The 18,829-nt window shown below is 35.8% G+C and overlaps 1 protein-coding gene across 1 annotated transcript in view; it reads right to left on the bottom strand.

Annotated features, from left to right (window-relative positions):
- The window catches only part of LOC143256067 (uncharacterized), an 86,865-nt gene that overhangs the window by 35,680 nt on the left and 32,356 nt on the right, over positions 1-18,829 (bottom strand). The window contains exon 3 of the mRNA XM_076512742.1: positions 17,060-17,165. Coding sequence (XP_076368857.1) covers positions 17,060-17,165 — 106 coding nt within the window. The remainder of the gene's footprint in view (positions 1-17,059; positions 17,166-18,829) is intronic.

Below are 18,829 nucleotides of genomic sequence, written 5' to 3' on the forward strand. Positions count from 1 at the left end.
CGTATTTGAAGAATGCCCATGCTATGTATTTACCAATTACACTCAATTACACAACCCCATTCAAACACATGGTCAGCTATCGGTCAGTTACCTCTTTCTTTCTTTGTGAACCTGACGATGACCGAAAAAGGTCGAAACGTTGTTTGCTCCTCTACATAAAAAAAAATATGTCTCAACCAATACCAGCCGTTTTTATATATATAGGTTAATTTCTAAATTTCATTATCCAGGTAACAAAAGCAAAGGTTGAAGGGAATAATGGCCATTTTATGTACTTTTACAACATAAGCAATTAAGAAATAACACATACTATCCAGGAACAAAATTTGTGTTACACAGTGTAATAACATTGGCTGTAAGGCAGATAATTACACATATTTATTTAATGTGATTTTGAACAAGTAAGTAATGTAAGTATTTACCGCAATAACATTGGTTTTGAGGCGGATAAATATATGTGATTATTTACAGCAATAAAAGTGACTTTTAAGACAAGTAATAATATGTTATTATTGACCGTGATAACTGATTTTGAAGTTAGATTAAGATACATAATTATTCATCACAATGAATATGATTTTATGCCTAGAAGGAATATACTGTTTTTAAACCATAATAACTTCACCTCCGTTCTTGTGCATCACAGGACAATATGATAAAATACTCGAGTATCATACGTGATACACAGTTACATTTTTTTATCATATGTGGTACACAGCTACATGTATTTAACATATGTTACACAGTTGCATTTATTTATCATATGTGATACACAGTTACATTTATTTATCATATGTGGTACACAGCTACATTTATTTAACATATGTGACACAGTTGCATTTATTTATCATATGTGATACACAGTTACATTTTTTTATCATATGTGGTACACAGCTACATTTATTTAACATATGTGACACAGTTGCATTTATTTATCATACGTGATACACAGTTACATTTATTTATCATATGTGGTACACAGCTACATTCATTTAACATATGTGACACAGTTGCATTTATTTATCATATGTGGTACACAGTTACATTTATTTATCATACATGACACAGAGCTACATTTATTTATCATATGTGATACACAGTTACATTTATTTATCATATGTGGTTCACAGCTACATTTATTTAACATACGCGACACAGAGCAACATTTATTTAACAAATGTGATACACAGCTACATTTATTTGTCATATGTGGTTCACAGCTACATTTATTTAACATATGTAACACAGTTGCATTTATTTGATACTCAACGCATGCTCGTGAACGTGGCAGTTGGAACAAATTTTTTGAGATTAGAAGAAAGTTCCATATGAACACTTACCCAAGAGAAAATATAAACCTATGACTTTTAGTTGCGAAGATTCTCTACTCCACTTTCTCTCAATAATAATATAAGGATATGTTTCACTTAAACCTACTCGGTATGTAGTTAAATAAGATTATTCATTAAAATACAAACACACACATTAAATGTCCAAAAACAGATGAAGGGTTGAGGCAGGTAAAAAAATATAAATAACCCTTTTATGCAGAGATGAAAACAAGAAACTAGCAATTATGAAATATGCAGTCTTCAACTCGTAAGAACTTAAAGATTTCCCTCAACAAAATATAAAATGTTTTCAATGTGTCGGATCTTACCAAAAATGTTCTTTGACAATTATAAGCATGTAAGCAATAGTCTGTTGAAGTTCAAAATGGTCAAATATCTTTATGTTATCCTTTTACTAAAAACGCTTTTATTTTCATTAGCGATAAGAAATGAGATGACGGTCGGGTGTGGGCTGAAGCGTATTGTGCCGAATTTTCAATATCAGAGTTCGTGGTTTGGGGTCTTTTGTTGCAAAATCGCTTTCCACGCTTTGGGGCGGGTGGTGGTTGCATTATGAGAGTGAAAGTCCAGTCTTACTCTTCGATTAAAGTAGCCCAAAAACAGGCGGTGGGTGCTGTTGACTAACTGTCTACCCTCTAGTCTGTCAGTTTAAGTTATGAACGGTTACTGCTGAGAGCTTTTGTGTGGCTTTGCGTGAATACTTTAAACAAACAACGCTGTGCTATGAAATTTACTGATTTCCTAGGTTTGATTTAGTAATACCTAAGTAAGCTACGTTTACATATATAATATGTTGTCTAGTCTCTATGATAAGGCCCGGCATGGCCAGGTGGGTTAAGGCGTTCGACTCGTAATCTGAGGGTCGCGGGTTGGAATTCCCGTCGTACCAAACATGGTCACCCTTTCAGCCGTGGGGGCGTTATAATGTGACGGTCAATCTCACTATTCGTTGGTGAAAGAGTAACCCGAGAGTTGGTGGCAGGTGGTGATGACTATCTGCCTTCCTTCTAGTCTTAAACTGCTAAATTAGGGACGACTAGCGCAGATAGCCCTCGAGTAGCTTTGCACGAAATTCCAAACAAAAAACAAACTCCATGATAAATCGCCCAGAACTTTAGCGACTGTTAAATTATATCAGTGATCTATTACCTTATAATTTTTGAAGATAACTTCATGTCCTCAAAGATTTTTTGAGTGTTATATACTAAGTTAAGAGATTAGCTATTAGAATTAGATAGTGATTGGTGATTAGAATTAGCCAATGATTAGTAATGCTGAATTAGCCAATGATTAATAATCCTGAATTAGCCACTGATTAGCGATTATCATCAGTCAGTTTTTCAGGTCTTTCCAATTGTAAATTATTTTGGTTTTGAATTGAATAGTCACTAATTAACTTCGAAAATGTTTGAGTTAATATATATATTACATGCTTTGGTCTGCGAAAAGTAGCAGACGTGTGCAGGTTTTGAACAACGTGAATATCAGTCTGACGTTATGGTTTCCGTTTTAATAAACTGTGTAAGATAAATTATGATACCAACGTAAGGCGATTTCTTATGAAGGCTACGGATGACACTTATTACTGATTCAGTATAGATTGCGTACCGTTGCACCTGCTACAGAGTTAATTCTTTTATTTTTTTGTTTTGGTTTTACATCACCCAATAAAAGTTAGAAATGTTTAAAATATACATTAAAAGTTTTTTTTTCTTTTACCAGCACTAAGTTACTTTCAAATTTAAGCGTCCCTTTGTTTTGCATAACTGTATACAAAGCATTTTTGAATTTGACTTGCAAAATATTTTATTTACAGACAACCAAAGAACTTATATAGTTTCGCATACAAGGGCCCTTGCAACTAATATTCTGTATAAGTCACCTCTCGCCCTGGAATGCATAGAATTCCCCAAGAAGCTCAGTAGGAAGGAAAAAAAGCAAGCTTGGAGCAGCTTTGTCGCAGTGGTTTGGGGCTTCTTGGGCAATTACAAGGCCGAAAATTATGTGGAATTAGTTGAAGCTCTGCTGCAGAACTACAGCAAACTGGGCTTTCAAAACAATTGCGAACATGCCTAGGTCTGGTCGTTCAAGCAAGTTCACCCCAAGAGCACACCGCAAGATGCTAAAAGAGGTCTCCAAACACCCTAACATGTTATCACGGGACCTACAGCATGCTCTGGCTACATAACTGTGGAACCTTAAGTTTTTTGTTTCTTTTTAGTTAAGCACAAAGCTCCAGAAAGGGGTATTTGTGCTCTGTCCACCACTGGTATCGAAACCCAATTTCTAGTATTGTAAAGCCTGCAGATATACCGCCTTGTTAGTGTGGGTTTACATTTACAATAATATAGCGATTACATTTTATTTTCTGAAGTATTTTGTTTGTTTTTTGAATTTCGCACAAAGCTACTCGAGGGTTATCTGTGCTAGCCGTCTCTAATTTAGCAGTGTAAGACTAGAGGGAAGGCAGCTAGTCATCACCACCCATCGCCAACTCTTGGGCTACTCTTTTACCAACGAATAGTGGGATTGATCGTCACTTATAACGCCCCCGCGGCTGAAAGGACGAGCATGTTTGGCGCAACGGGGATGCGAACCCGCGACTCTCAGATTACGAGTCGCACGCTTTAAAACGCTTGGCCATGCTGGGCCATTTTCTGAAGTAGTAGAGAGTGTGTTTTGTTTGTTTTCTAGCAGACTTTCTATAGATTCATCCTTCTATAAATCTATCTATATCACTTGGGTGTCACCAGCATGTAATAAATCTGGTTTTATTCTTTGACTTACCCTTCTCACAGTTATTGATGAAGGGCGGTATTTCCTGAAATCGGTCTAATTTAGCTATGTGTAAGAAATCTGATAACAGACTGGACCTCGGATTCTTTATTTTATTTTGCTCCCCCCCAGTGGCACAATCTCGGAAAATAAGGGAAAAATATAGTTCTCTTTAACACATAACCCGGTATAACTAAATAAAGGTTAAACAAAACAAGAAACACACATTCGATATCAGTTCTTAATCTAGAATATCCAAATGTCATTTCATATATATCCCACAATCCTATGTAATCCTATGAAATTCATGTTTTTCACTGTTACTAGAAATTTAGTTCACGCCTTAGTACGATTCCTCTGAACATTTTCGCTCATTTTTATAGAAACTTAACACAGTTTATCTCAAAGTCCTGGGTAATCCATCCATTTTCATGTTCTGTGTGATTATCCCAGTTTATTTCACAATCCTAATTAATCTACCGATTTTCGTTGACCATAACCATAAACCTAAACATTACATTTCACCCACAAAAACATTTTCCATTAATTATGATAGAGACTGTTGAGCAGCGACACAAACTTAAATGTTCATTTAACATTTGTAATATCGAAATTCTAAATCCAATTAAATTATTAATTTGATTAACTTTTTCTTTACTTCTACTCCTATTACACGATTTATCAAGCCACATGACGAGAACATAAAATAGCAATAAACATTTTAATGGATAACGTGTAAGTAGTTATGCACTTAAAACTTATGCATAATTACATAATGTCCCAAGCAATATAACTCATTTCATTTTCATTAGTGAGTTACACGTATATTTAGCAATTTAATACAAAGAGTAATTTGATTCACTCTTAATTTTGATAACGCAAAAATATTTAAAAATGTAGAATTAAAGAAAACGTTTGTTTGTTGTTAAGCGCAAGATACATAATGGGCTATCTGATTTGTACCCACCATACGTATCGAAATCCGATTTTTAGCTGAGCCATTGAAAGAACAGTAGCTTTAATAAAAACACACGATACCACCTCTTCACGCTAAAGAAAACGATTGCTATGTTTACTGTGATAATCTGTGATCTGGGTGAACTCTGTATAGTTATTGCTACCAAACAGGTAATTTGTATTTTATAAGATTGGTTTGGTCTGTGAATTTCGTGCAAATTTCGTGCCCTTAAACAAGGGCTATCTGCGCTAGCCATTCCTAATTTAGCAGGATAAGACTAGAAGGAAAGCAATTAGTCATCACCACCCTCCTCCAACGAATAGTGGGATTGACCGTCGCTTTATAACACCCTTATAGCTGAAAGGGCGAGCATGTTTGGTGTGACGGGGATTTTTTAAGAAGCAGTTACATTTCCAAGCAGTACAATGACGTCACAGAGCCACTACAATAGGCCGGTTTCACAACTGGAAGAGTCTATGAATGTATTTCTCTAAGAATCGTGCTTACGTCAGGCTGCGTGTGTGTGTGTGAACAAATTCAGGGTTAGGATTCTCTTGGTCTGTTGAACTCTAAGGATTTCCTCATTAAAAATACTAAAGTTTAACGCAAAAATTAGCACTTGAAGTGAAAACTTTTAGTGATATAAAACTGAAAATATAGGACCAATAAAAGAAGAATGATAGCAATCTAAATGACCTGATTCGGGCACAGGACAGGTAAAAGCTTTCGGCGCCTGTCCTGTGAAAGTGGGTTATCTCCGGACACTCCCGTTTCCCCCCACATCCAAATCTCAGGCATTGGATTTTTAGATCCTAGCCAAGACAACACTATTGCCCAGCCCTGAATCTGGTCGTTTTACTTTGATATCTGCTTGTCGGACTCTGGCCTGGCTCACCTCTCCGGTGCCACCTTTGCTTCGCTCCCCCCTATCTCACCCGTTAATTTTATAATGCCCCATCGCACTTCATCACCTTAAACAAGTAAAAAAATTAAACTCGGGCAAAATTCCAAGCACAGTTAAATAATCTTTCACGTGAGGGGACGAAGAGGAACCACAACGTTCCTGATCACCCCTGTTGGGGAAGGAATTCTTGAGACTTCTCTCTCTCTAAACTAAACCCCTGCCAAGTTCGTTTGCGTTTTTTTCAAAATGACCTTTAATGGCGTAGTAACACGTTACTTGTTTTCCTAGATACTTATTTTTATAGTTATAATACCTTTCATATAATACCTTTTTTTAACATTCCATAAAAATATCTAAGCACACACGTAAGTCTTTGACCAATTCCTCTAAAATCCTGACAACGTACTTGTTCTACAACACGATGTAACAAAATTTTTACTTTTTCTTGTTCCTGGGTAGAAAGCGTTATTTCCCAATTGTTTACGCCTAAAGTAAAAGACCCATATTTCTCTTCCAACTTTCTTTTTGTGACCTGCGAGCGTATAAAGAAAACATAATGAGAAACTATATCTGGAAGCTGATACGTGAAAGTGATTTACATTAAAGTCGCAAATCTCGAAAAACTAGTCACTTCTAAACATTTTTGTTCATATTTGTATAACTTTAGTATAAATTCATGTAAATCTTGATTCATATGCTGTTTCATTCAGAACCTATGAAAATGAAAATGTGCAAATTTGCCCGTTTTTACATAGAAAATAGGTTAATTTCTAAATTTCATTATCCAGGTCACAAAAGCAAAGGTTGAAGGGAATAATAGCTATTTTTTGTATTTTTACAACATAAGCAATTAAGAAATAACACATACTATCCAGGAACAAAATTTGTGTTACATAGTGTAATGAGAGCGTGAGAGAAGGTGGCATGAGACAGGAATGTGTGCCTGGAAGTGATAAAGCGCTGACCTAATCCTCTCAGGTACTGACAACGTACTTGCCCTATAATCAGGGCATGAGACAGGAATGTGTGCCTGAAAGTGATAAAGCGCTGACCTAATCCTCTCAGGTACCGACAACGTACTTGTCTTATAATCAGGGCATGTTACAAAGACAGGTATCTAGAAATGACAAAACCCTGACCTAATCATCTCAGGTACTGACAACGTACTTGCCCTATAATCAGGGCATATTACAAAGACAGGTATCTAAAAGGGACAAAACTCTGACCTAATCCTCTCAGGTACTGACAACGTACTTGCCCTATAATCAGGGCGTAAGACAGGAATGTGTGCCTAAAAGTGATAAAACCCTGACCTAATCTTCTCAGGTACTGTCAACATACTTGCCCTATAATCAGGGCATGAGGCAGAAATGTGTGCCTGGAAGTGATAAAGCGCTGACATAATCCTTTCAGCTACTGACATAATCCTTTCAGCTACTGACAACATACTTTTCCTATAATCAGGGCGTGAGACAGAGATATATATCTGGAAACGATAAAACCTTGACCGATCTTCTCAGTTACTGACAACGTACTAGTTTTACAATCAGGGTGTGAAAGATAGAGCGTGAGAGAGGAATACATGTCTAAAAGTGAGTCCGCTAAACCTTTTGTGTACAGTTTTAAAACTATGCTAACGTTTCCACAATGATGATAAACAACAGAAATTTATTAGGTTGTCAAGAAATTAATGTCGCATTTTGGAAAACTTTCATTAAGCACCTCCCCAGAAATGTACATCACTTATAATAGTTAAACGAATCGCCTAAACATCATGTTAGTGTAACCTATATAATATTTAAAGTTTATTGTACATCACTTATAATACAGGGTGTTCGGAAAGTCGCTGTGCACTTATATATTTATTAACAAACATGTTTCAATATAGAATACAGGAGGTAAATATGAATGCCAATTATAAACAACGTTGAAAGTGAACCCTGTTGGTATCAATACAGGCTTGGATCCTTTTTATTTTGTTTCTAAACACCGCTATCAGTTGCTGGCTTGAAATAGACTGAATAAAATATGATTACAAAACTGCAAAGTGACTTTCCGAACACCCTGTAGTTAAACGAATCGCCTAAACATCATGTTAGTGTAACCTATATAATATTTAAAGTTTATTGTACATCACTTATAATAGTTAAATGAATCGCCTAAATATCATATTAGTGTAACCTATATAATATTTTAATTTTATTACATTATAATCCCTTACAGTGATGGCACACGATGAGATACACATTCAGCGTGTAATGCTGTTTGAATACAAGAAGGCCCGACATGGCCAGGTGGTTAAGGCACTCGACTCGTTTTTTGTTTTTTTTTGTTTTCATCTAAACAAAGCGACATTAATTTCTTGATAATCTAATATGTCTGTTCTCAATTTTGCATTTATTACTAACGTTCTTGCAGAAATGGTTGGAATTGTTTTATTTTAACAAAACCACATTGGACTATCTGCTATGTCCACCGTGGGGAATCGAACTCTGAATTTTTGCGTTCTAAGTCCGTAAACTTACCGCTTTCCCATCAAGGGATTTATGAAAAGAAAGAAAATGCGAAATTGTCGGAATTTTAAACAATCATGTAAGACATATTTCAAGGTATACGTTTGAGTGCCATTTATTGTTTTAGATGATAAAACTACATCTAAATTGTTACTTTACTGTAGTTTTCGAAGTTTTTCTTTGGGGGAAGGAGATGCCCAACTTCAGGAGAAGACACAATCATCAGTGCAGGTTATATTATTTCCTCATACTTGTGTATTGACGGTTATGACATTGGTTACAATTTATTTTAAAAATCAACAATATAATTTCACTTCCAAGCTGTTAGCTGATAATGAATTTCTGGTTAACAACTTTGGTGTATGAAAGTTGTCCGTGATGTACCGACCATTTTCCATCAGAGATGGCACAACAAGTATGGGTGTCAGCTAGTGTTGTCACACAAAGGAGGTCTAACAATATGCTGTGTTGCAGATATTTTGTCGAACACATGTAACATCGATTGTTTTGCATTGCCTGAACTTGAGCGTCCCGAAGTACTTACTGGTGTTTCAATAGATCCTGGAATTACAGACAAATAACTCAATTTCACATATAACACTATCATTGAACGAACCCACTGAAGGTGAGTGCTTTAAAAATACTTTCCATGCTGAATGGCTCTCTATTCTAGAAAAAAAATTGTCCAAACTCAGCCTGTAATAACGTGATAAAGACGAACATAATTCGTTATATCACGTGGAAATTTAATTACATGGACCCCATGCATCTATATCTCTAGGCTTTCACACCTGGTTGATAAAGTAAGCATGACGTGATTTCTAGTGATTACGAGTACAGTCTTGTTGCAGTGTTTGAGACCTCGGTTGTCAAACATTTTTATTGAACTTGTGTCCAGATTACTTCGAAACAAAATCACCATTCTTGAAGCCCCTGTACTCATCAGGAGATGTATCTTTATGTTATTTCACACCAACATTAAAGACTGTATCCCACCTAGTATGAGTTGAGTGAATGTTCATACAGAGCGAACTATGATAGCATTTCGCAAAACGACGCAAAATTGTGGCAGCACTGACTATATCTACAAAGTGGTTATGCCATCTTTCCTCGCCATCCCATTTCGCCACACGTCTCCTAAATTATGCGACAAACCAACACAATATACAGTAACATTTAATACGGATCTGTGTGACCATATATGTACACCTTATGCTGAAGACATTTCAGTACGACCTTCAGAACTTTTAAGAATTGCTTTACATTTGTCTCCAGCCCGACATGCCAGGTGTGTTAAGGCGTTCGACACGTAAGCTGAGGATGGGGGTTCGAATCCCCGTCGCACTAAACATGCTTGACCTTTCAGCAGTGGAGGCGTTATAATGTGACTGTCAATCCTATTACTCGTTGCTAAAAGAGTAGCCCAAGAATTGGCGGTGGGTGGTGATTACTAGCTGCCTTCTCTCTAGTCTTACACTGCTAAATTAGGGACGGCTAACGTAGATAGCCCTCGTGTAGCTTTGCCCGAAAAACAAGCAAACACTTGTCTCCTAGTTGTGATAAAAAGGTTTTGGTGGAATAAATTTTTTCTTTAGTTGTAACTCCTGAATACAATGTTTTAAACTTCTGGTAGTGTGTTTTAGGTCGCACATGTGCAACTGAGGAGCATCTATTAACATTCATTTTGAACATGAAACCTATTTCGGCAGGCTATCGTGAACATATATATATATATAATACATTTTTAGACTTGGTATTTTTATTTTAAAATTAAAATCTGTTCGATAAACTTCCCCCTTATTATTTGATGAATTCTTCATTTTGGTTTTGTAGTTATGTATGTCTGTTATTTTTTCATGATAAGAAAATGGATAAATTTACTGACGCTTATGTCTGTTTTTGTACAGCAAAGCCACATTGGGCTGTCTGCTGTGTCCACCGAAGGGAATCGAGCCACTGATTTTAGTACTGTAAATCCGTAGACGCACCACTAACTCAATTTAAGGATAAATAGCCACTATATTTCTTCCATAACCAACCCTAGCGTGTAAAATGTTGTCAAAAAAGCCGACAGTGTAATTAATATATATCAGATTAGTTGACAGTTTGTTTATTTAGAATAACCATAGGATTTCAACCATTGATATAATGACATCTAGAAATTTCAATAGGAGTTTATTTGTTTGGAATTAAGCACAAAGCTACACCATGGGCTATGTGGACCCGGCCCGTCACAGGTATCGAAACTAGCTTTGTAAGTTTGCAGACATACCGCTGTGCTATTGCGGGGATTCAGTAGGAGGCTTTGCTATTGTGACTCATGTTACACGTGAATATTGTGAGTCCTCTTCCAAAATATGGTTTTGATGGGAATAAAATTACGACACATGGTTAAAGTTTTTTACACTGAAAGATGAGGACCTTACGCACCACCCAGCCCGGCATCTTGATGTGGATCCAAACAAAATAAGTCATTCCGGAATGATTTGAGTTGTTTTGATCAGAAAAAAAGTGAAGACGTTTGGCACTATTTTCAAGGTACGGGCTGCTGGACCAGACCGGCGACCTCACCAGTGACCATAGAAACCAACATAGGTAATTCAGATGTACTCGTAAAGTAAAACAATGAAATATGCTTGAAATATTCTAGATGTGGTTGTTAGTGGTTCCAGGTCGGATGAGAGAAGCACATATTCGAAGATAACTCAATCGATTTGATGTACCAGCTGAGTTGAAGATTCTTTAACTGATTACTGCAGTGGAAGAGAAACGTAAAACAAGGTGCTAAAACATATCGGTATTTTCAAAAAGAGATATTAGAGTCGTATATAAGAAATGATTAGATTAAATACTTTGTGAAAATAATAACACAGTAAAACCCGAAGTGTTGAAGTTGAAACAGATGCAATGAAAAGTAAAGAGAGAAAGGAAGTTATTCTGCCTACTATAGTATCACAATAGTATACTCCATACAGATTTTATCGTGTCAAATTTTCATTAATCTTTAGTTTATTTCCGTTTTAAAAGGTATATCGAGCTTCACTGATTAAGATATATCGAAATAACCCTCAATGACCACCATGTTGACCTTGTACTAAAAGATGCTGAGCTGGCTGGGTGGCAGATGTTAAAAACAAATTAGAAACCTGAACTGAGGAGAGGCTAACAATGGCATGTTTCTTGTATGAACCATGCCATCGTTATCATCTGATTATCAGATGATTTTCACAACAGAAATATGTATTTGGAGTCACCCTGACGTTCCCAATAAATACAACGTGTTACATGTGAGTTAGCTTCTTAAAGTATTTTGTTATATCGTGTCGATGTCAGGTATGATATAAAATATGCCAACTTTGAGAATGGAAAAGTATCAGCATGTGTTTTTCTTTTGTTCCTTAAAATATGCAGTTTTAACAAATAAACTGTTTGTGTATAACACTAGTAAATTCTCAGAATTCCAATTATATATATATAAATTATAACAGTGTTATAGACGTTTGAAACTTAACTTTTCGGGACAACCTGGGGCCTATTTGTTCACCTTGGTTGTTCCATCGTCTTAGCTAAACTATTAATAAATACGTCTAATCAGCCCTTTTTATTTGTATACTTATCAATATTTTACTTGAAATATACTAAATTTACTACCTCTATAACATCTGAAGGCAACCCATTTCAAAGACCAACCACCCTGTTAGAAAAATAAAACTGTCTTAGCTAAAGATGACTCCTATCCTGTCGAAACTGGTCCTACTATTACCAACCAGTCATCCTGTTAGAAAAGTAAAACTGTCTCAGCTAAAGATTACTCATATCCTGCCAAAACGTGTCCTACTATTATCACTGTCAAGTAAAAAAGAAGATGACAAATACACAAATAAAGCCTGATTAAAAATGGAACGTGTAAAAAATGTGATAGTATGTTTTTAAACGCACAAAGCTATAATTTGGAACATACAATTAGCTATCTAAGCGTCATTCGAAAACTTTCTATTGGCGACACTTGGGTTCACGTTTTCTTTCTCTGAAAAACAAAGAAGTTGCGCCAATTATTGGCACTATTCGACTGGGGTTTGTTTCTAACAATATCATGGCTGCATTCTAATAAATAATTTCATAGTTAACGTAAATATAAATTATATAGATGATTAACTGTACATTTACATTATTATAAAACTTAGGTTATTTTAATTTGTCAGTGTTTGCTGTTGTTTGTGAGAAAAGGTTTACAAAAGGTTTTCTTGACCTATGTGTGGAGTAGTATGATAATGGCAATAAAGTTTTTTTTGTGTTTTAGAATTTCGCGCAGGGTTACTTGAAAGCTATCTGCGCTAGTTGTCCCTAATTTAGAAGTGACACAGACTATAGGGGAGGCAGCTAGCTAATACTATCCGCTGCCAACTCGTTGGCTACTTTTTTAACAACGAATAGGATGACTGATAGTTATATTATATTGCCCCATCTCCCACCTCCGGCTGAAAGTGAGAGCTTATTTGGTGTGACGAGGATTCGAGCCTTGGGCTCGAAGATTACGAGCCGGTCGTTCTAATCACTAGGCTGTTAATGTTATTGTTTTCACTCCTTTTCTTTGGACTGTTCAGTCCCACTTCTTTTATGATAATGTATTGGGTTGAGGAATAATTCGTGAGCGTTTTTTCAAGTTAAACAAATATATTCATAAATGAAACGCTTTCCAAAATATTTCATGTCATTTGGTAGATAATTGTTTGCTCTAATAGATGGTGTGTTTGATTTTCATATGTCTTTAATTTTTGCTTTCATTTTCAGCTCATTAAATGGACTGTCAAGTGGACAAAATCGAGCATTTTCGACACCATCTGCTTTTCGCATTTAATTTCTTGCAATTTCGTTTAAAACAATGCATACTATATACCTAGGTATTACATGAAATAAAGTATCATAATAAATGTTTTGGGCGTAATGTGTTTATGCATTGAAGTATTGTATAGTCTTGCATGTAATGCTTGAATGAAATTATTTAAAAACGCTCACGAATTATTCTTCAACCTAATATCAGCTGAGCGTCCTCTAGTGGCAGAAAACAATAAGCCAATTTAACTTAATAGTTTTCCAATTGTTTGCTCTAAATGAAACTAAATATTAAGAAACTTTAACATACCGAGGTCTCTGTCGTCTAAGGAGTAAAATTGTTTGTAGGGTTTAAAGAATTAAACATTACTATTTAATGATATATCACATAATCTGTAGATGAAATACTGGGAAAAACAAGGCTAAATCTATAACAAACGTCAAAGATCAGAGTTATTTTAATGAAATATTCGATTGGTTAAAATTGTAAATGCCAATAAATTTTGAAATCCTAAAAGAAGTATTTGATCTGTTTAGAATGTTTGCGCAAATATACATCAAGACTACCGCTCATAGCAGTCCTTAATTTTGAGCTACACAGCCAGAGGGAAGGCAGCTAATCAACGGACTACCAATAACTCTTAAGGGAATGTCTTGTATGATCGAACCTTAAATCCTTTGGAATCACAACTTTTATGGAAACAACAGGAAGAATATGTATCAAATACCTAATGTTAGGTTTAATATATATTTCATTGATAGAAGTTTATATTAATGTGTAGTTACAATTCTAATGTCTGGTTTTATTTGATATTTTATGAAAAGCTTTAGTTGCTGGAGTTATGTATTGTTTGTTTCTTTGTTTTTGAATTTCGCGCAAAGCTACACGAGAGCTATCTGCGCTAGCGGTCCCTAATTCAGCAGTGTAAGGCTAAGGGGAAAGTAGCCAGTCATCACCACCCACCGCCATCTCTTGGGCTACTTTTTTACCAATGAATAGTGGGATTGATCGTCACTATATAACGCCCCCACGGCTGTAAGGGCGAGCATGTTTCGTGTATCGTGGATTCGAACTCGTGATCCTCGGATTACGAGTCGAGTGCCTTAACCATCTGGCCATCCCAGGCCGCCACAATAATTTAATATATTTAATTATTACACCTTAATCTTATTTTAACACTAAGTTTTGCAAAAGAAAAACAAACAGAAAAAAAAAAGCATCTGTCTCTAGTGGCTCAATGGTAAACTCCACGCCTGAAATCGGGCGTCATGAAAACCATAGCTAGTTTTTCTGGATCATAAGTTAGTACATTAGAAGTCACGAGCCCGCGGTATCTCGTGGTTGAGAGCTCTGTATATACTCACAGATCGTCAATTTCATTCAAATCAATATATACATTTTCTTGTGCTTTAAGTAGAAATTTAACTACTAGGACCACCACTCAGAACTCTTGACAAACAATCTCAGTAAAGTTTGTTTAGAAACGAGTGAATCCATCATGTTTGCTGGAGAAGTTTAAGGGCCTCGTTACTTTCAGGCAATTCAATACATATTTCATTTCTTCGGGAGATTTGAAAGCAAATGCGTTTCCATTGGGTAAATAACATCTTCGCTTTGTTTTTTTTTTTAAATATGATATTTTTAGCAAATATATTTTCAATATCAATTTTTTTCCAGTATTTCATTTAGTGCTTTATAAATCATGTTCAGTATGCACGCGTGTAACAAATACAGAAACAGCTGTTGTTTTTCTGAGTACATAGCTACATAATAGGTTGTCTGCAATGTGAGTGTTACGCTCACCGTTGATTCACCAGGGTACTACAAACAGTCGCTAAATGAACAAGAAAACAAATTCTTAACCAGTAAATATGATCTAACTTGGGAACATGAACGTGACAAATAAATCTGTTATTGAATAATTAGAATAGGTACTAATCAGACGGTGGATCTAACGTGAGAACACTAATCTGTCAAATAAACCTGTTACTGGACCACCAGAATGAATATTGATGAAAGAACCAACGTCCCAATAGACATATGTATCACTAGGTTAAATATAAATATATAAACAGTGCCCTAGGAACAATTGCTGTGTTAGTAATAGGAAGAATATTCTGAAACCCTGCTATGTACTGAACATTGGGGAAAAAGTTCCTTCAACCAACGTGTATATAATAATCCAATAAATGATCTAACATGAAAAAAATACATAAGAACATGAAAATAGTTTCCAAGCACATTAGTGTATAGAATGAAACAGTACTTACCAAACTGTGTATATACATATGTGTGGTTGTATGTTTACAGGATCTGAGCAAAATATTCATTACAAGAATAACGAGATTATGCGTTAATATTATTTGGTTTAAGTTTGATAATTAATAAATAAAGCTATTACTATTGTTATTAGTTAATAAAGCATAGGTAATAGAGTAATGAAGAAAGGTACTGCTTGAGATCCAAACGAATATTTTCGAAGTTGTTTGACTGAATATTTCTTTGGATGGAAATCTATACTGTATAATGTTTGTGTAACCATTTAAAATAAAATGTTACAACGACATAGTCAAAAACTGTAAACTGTAAAAAGTTAATAGTTAATAGCGCCCAGAAAAAAGGGTGTACATTCTGTCAACAGAAAAATATTTCTTCTATAAAACTTATACTTGGCTAACTGTCCTTTATATTGAAGTGCCTCCTTGAGTTGGTTCAAGCCTTAACTAATACAGATTGGCTGATCGCTTTACTATGACCTGCATATAATAACGAGAACAATAATCTCTTGTACAAAGTAACAGCCATGATACGACGTGGAATATAATCCACACTGGCTGGTCACTTTATTATGACCTACGTATAACAACAGGATTGATCATCTTTTGCCCAAATAACAGCTATAATGCGATATGGAATATCAACCATAAGGTGCTGGAAGTTGTTCCGAAGGACTTGTACCTAATCATTCATTAATATTATATGTAATCATGTATCAAAGGATCATGATGACGAATGTGTCTTTAAAGTTCATCCAAAATGTGATAAGATGGATCGAGATCGGAGGTTGTGGTTTCCATGGAAAACACTTGATGCCGCGGCCATGATATTCTAGCCATGCACACACAATATATACATAGTGGATGGAAGTATTGTCTTCTTGACAATATCTGTGTCTCATCAGGGTACAGTTGAAGTTTCACTGTATGCATGTGATCAGATATGATGCTGAGGAAAGCTTCGAAATTCATTGTACCTCATAAACGGACAGAGGTACACAGGCCATGCCACAAAAACATGCCTCAAATCATGAATTTACAACAAGTCTCCAGAGAGATTGACCATTGAGGCACCCGATAGACGTTCATCCACTGTCATGCTCCTTTGGAACTCTGAAATATCTTTGCCCGTATTTGTTGGATTAATAATAAATATGTTTTTTTCCAATCATTCATAATACTGCATGGATCATCGGACACATCATGTGATCAATATAACTTGCATCTGTATCTCAAATCAGGCTAGACAGGTCTGAATAAAACGATCCTAACTAGTGTATATTTTAAACAATATGCTGACGACTGTTTTGGGTAAAATCGTCGTTTGCACAGTTTTAGTCCGTATTGTGATATCATATTAGAACACGTTAACGATGATTTATGAACTACTTTTAATTCTGAAAAGTAATATTAGTATTTCACGGTTAAGATTAAAATATAACTTTACCTTTCAATGTTAAGAAAAAAAAACGGTCAGTGATATTGATCCATACAAGAATGTCCACTTTTGCTGGCCAGTCATACTTCAGTGGTATTATTTCTTTACGCTGAACCTGCAAGAAATATAAAACTGTTTTAAAAACAAGTAGACGTAACTTGAACGTAAATTAAACGGACTGGATAAACATGATATAAAGGTTGACATTAATATATTTAGTTTAAATCTGGAAATTTATCCAGTACAACACATGGCTGTCTATGTGTAACGTAAACTGTATCAGCTTTACCTTTTCTGTAGAGTACACAGAGCACGTTTGACGTTTTAATAACTTTCTTGACGTGACATAGTTTCTCTTGTCATATTCATCTTTTCTCATAAGTCCACCTCATGAACAGAGTTACAGGCGATTCGTGGACTTTACGTTGCTATCATTAATTTGTAACAAGATTAATTTCACGAAATCACGAACCCGGATATTCCTTTATAAGTTATGAAAACCACACGGGACTTTAGCGCGACAAATAGGACTAACTGTAATCACCAACACGACACATGATTAATAAAGGTTTCATGATAGACATTTACTGTGTACGAAAATCACTTGAAACGTCATGTGTAAAGATTTAAACAATATCGAACGTTAAATTACAACCTGAAATGACCCGGCATGGCCAAGCGTGTTAAGGCGTGCGACTCGTAATCTGAGGGTGGCGGGTTCGTATCCCCGTCGCGCCAAACATGCTCTCCCTCCCAGCCGTGGGGCGTTATAATGTGACGGTCAATCCCACTATTCATTGGTTAAAGAGTAGCCCAAGAGTTGGCGGTGGGTGGTGATGACTAGCTGCCTTCCATCTAGTCTTACACTGCTAAATTAGGGACGGCTAGCACAGATAGCCCTCGAGTAGCTTTGTGCGAAATTCAATAAAACAACCTGAAATATTTTAGATGTTGTTTGTTGTCTTGAATTTCGCTCAGTTTTCCACTTTCCAACGGTCAGCGATAAATCAAAGTTTAACATAAATAAGCATGCATTAGGAACACAAGCTCAAATCTACAGAGCATAGACACAATAACTTGCAGTTTTCCTTATAGTTCTTAAATAGTAAAATGAAACCGACCTGGCGTGCTCTAGTGATTAGTTTGAATCCAAGAGCTTATGGTTTGCGCCCTATTTCGCAAAAAGTATATTCAGAATTAATGTAGGATATGGGACTAATGAGCTGACGTAATTTTCTAGAGAATTGTTTCTCTGTTTTTTTTTTGAAATTCTCCCAAAGCTACTCGAGGGCTATTTGCGCTAGCCGTCCCTAATTTAGCAGTGTAAGACAAGAGGGAAGGCAACTAGTCATCACCACCCACCGCCAACTCTTTTACCAACGAACAGTATGATTGATTGTTACAGAATAACGCCGCCACGGCTGAAAGGGCGAGCATGTTTGATATGATGAGGATTCGAACCCGCGATCTTCGGATTACGAGCCGAATACCTTAACCATCTGGCCATGCCGGGCCTCAAAGTAACTGGAAGACTTCCAGATAACCCATTTAGTAGAGAGTTTTATTTTTACAATTAATTAAATATTTTAGATCTAAACATTAAGTTCTATAATTCAAGTAATGATGGCGTTGACAAGAAGAGAGATAAACGGCGTTTTTAGCTTTAACCAGGAGATACTTATCTCATCATAGTAGTTAGAATGATATATGTAAAAATACAGAACTTTTACCAACTATTTATTACCATGTTTGAAAGTCTTGTCTGTAATTTGTTATCTA

The sequence above is a fragment of the Tachypleus tridentatus genome, chromosome 7 (genome assembly GCF_004210375.1).
Source record: "Tachypleus tridentatus isolate NWPU-2018 chromosome 7, ASM421037v1, whole genome shotgun sequence".
Taxonomy (NCBI): domain Eukaryota; kingdom Metazoa; phylum Arthropoda; class Merostomata; order Xiphosura; family Limulidae; genus Tachypleus; species Tachypleus tridentatus.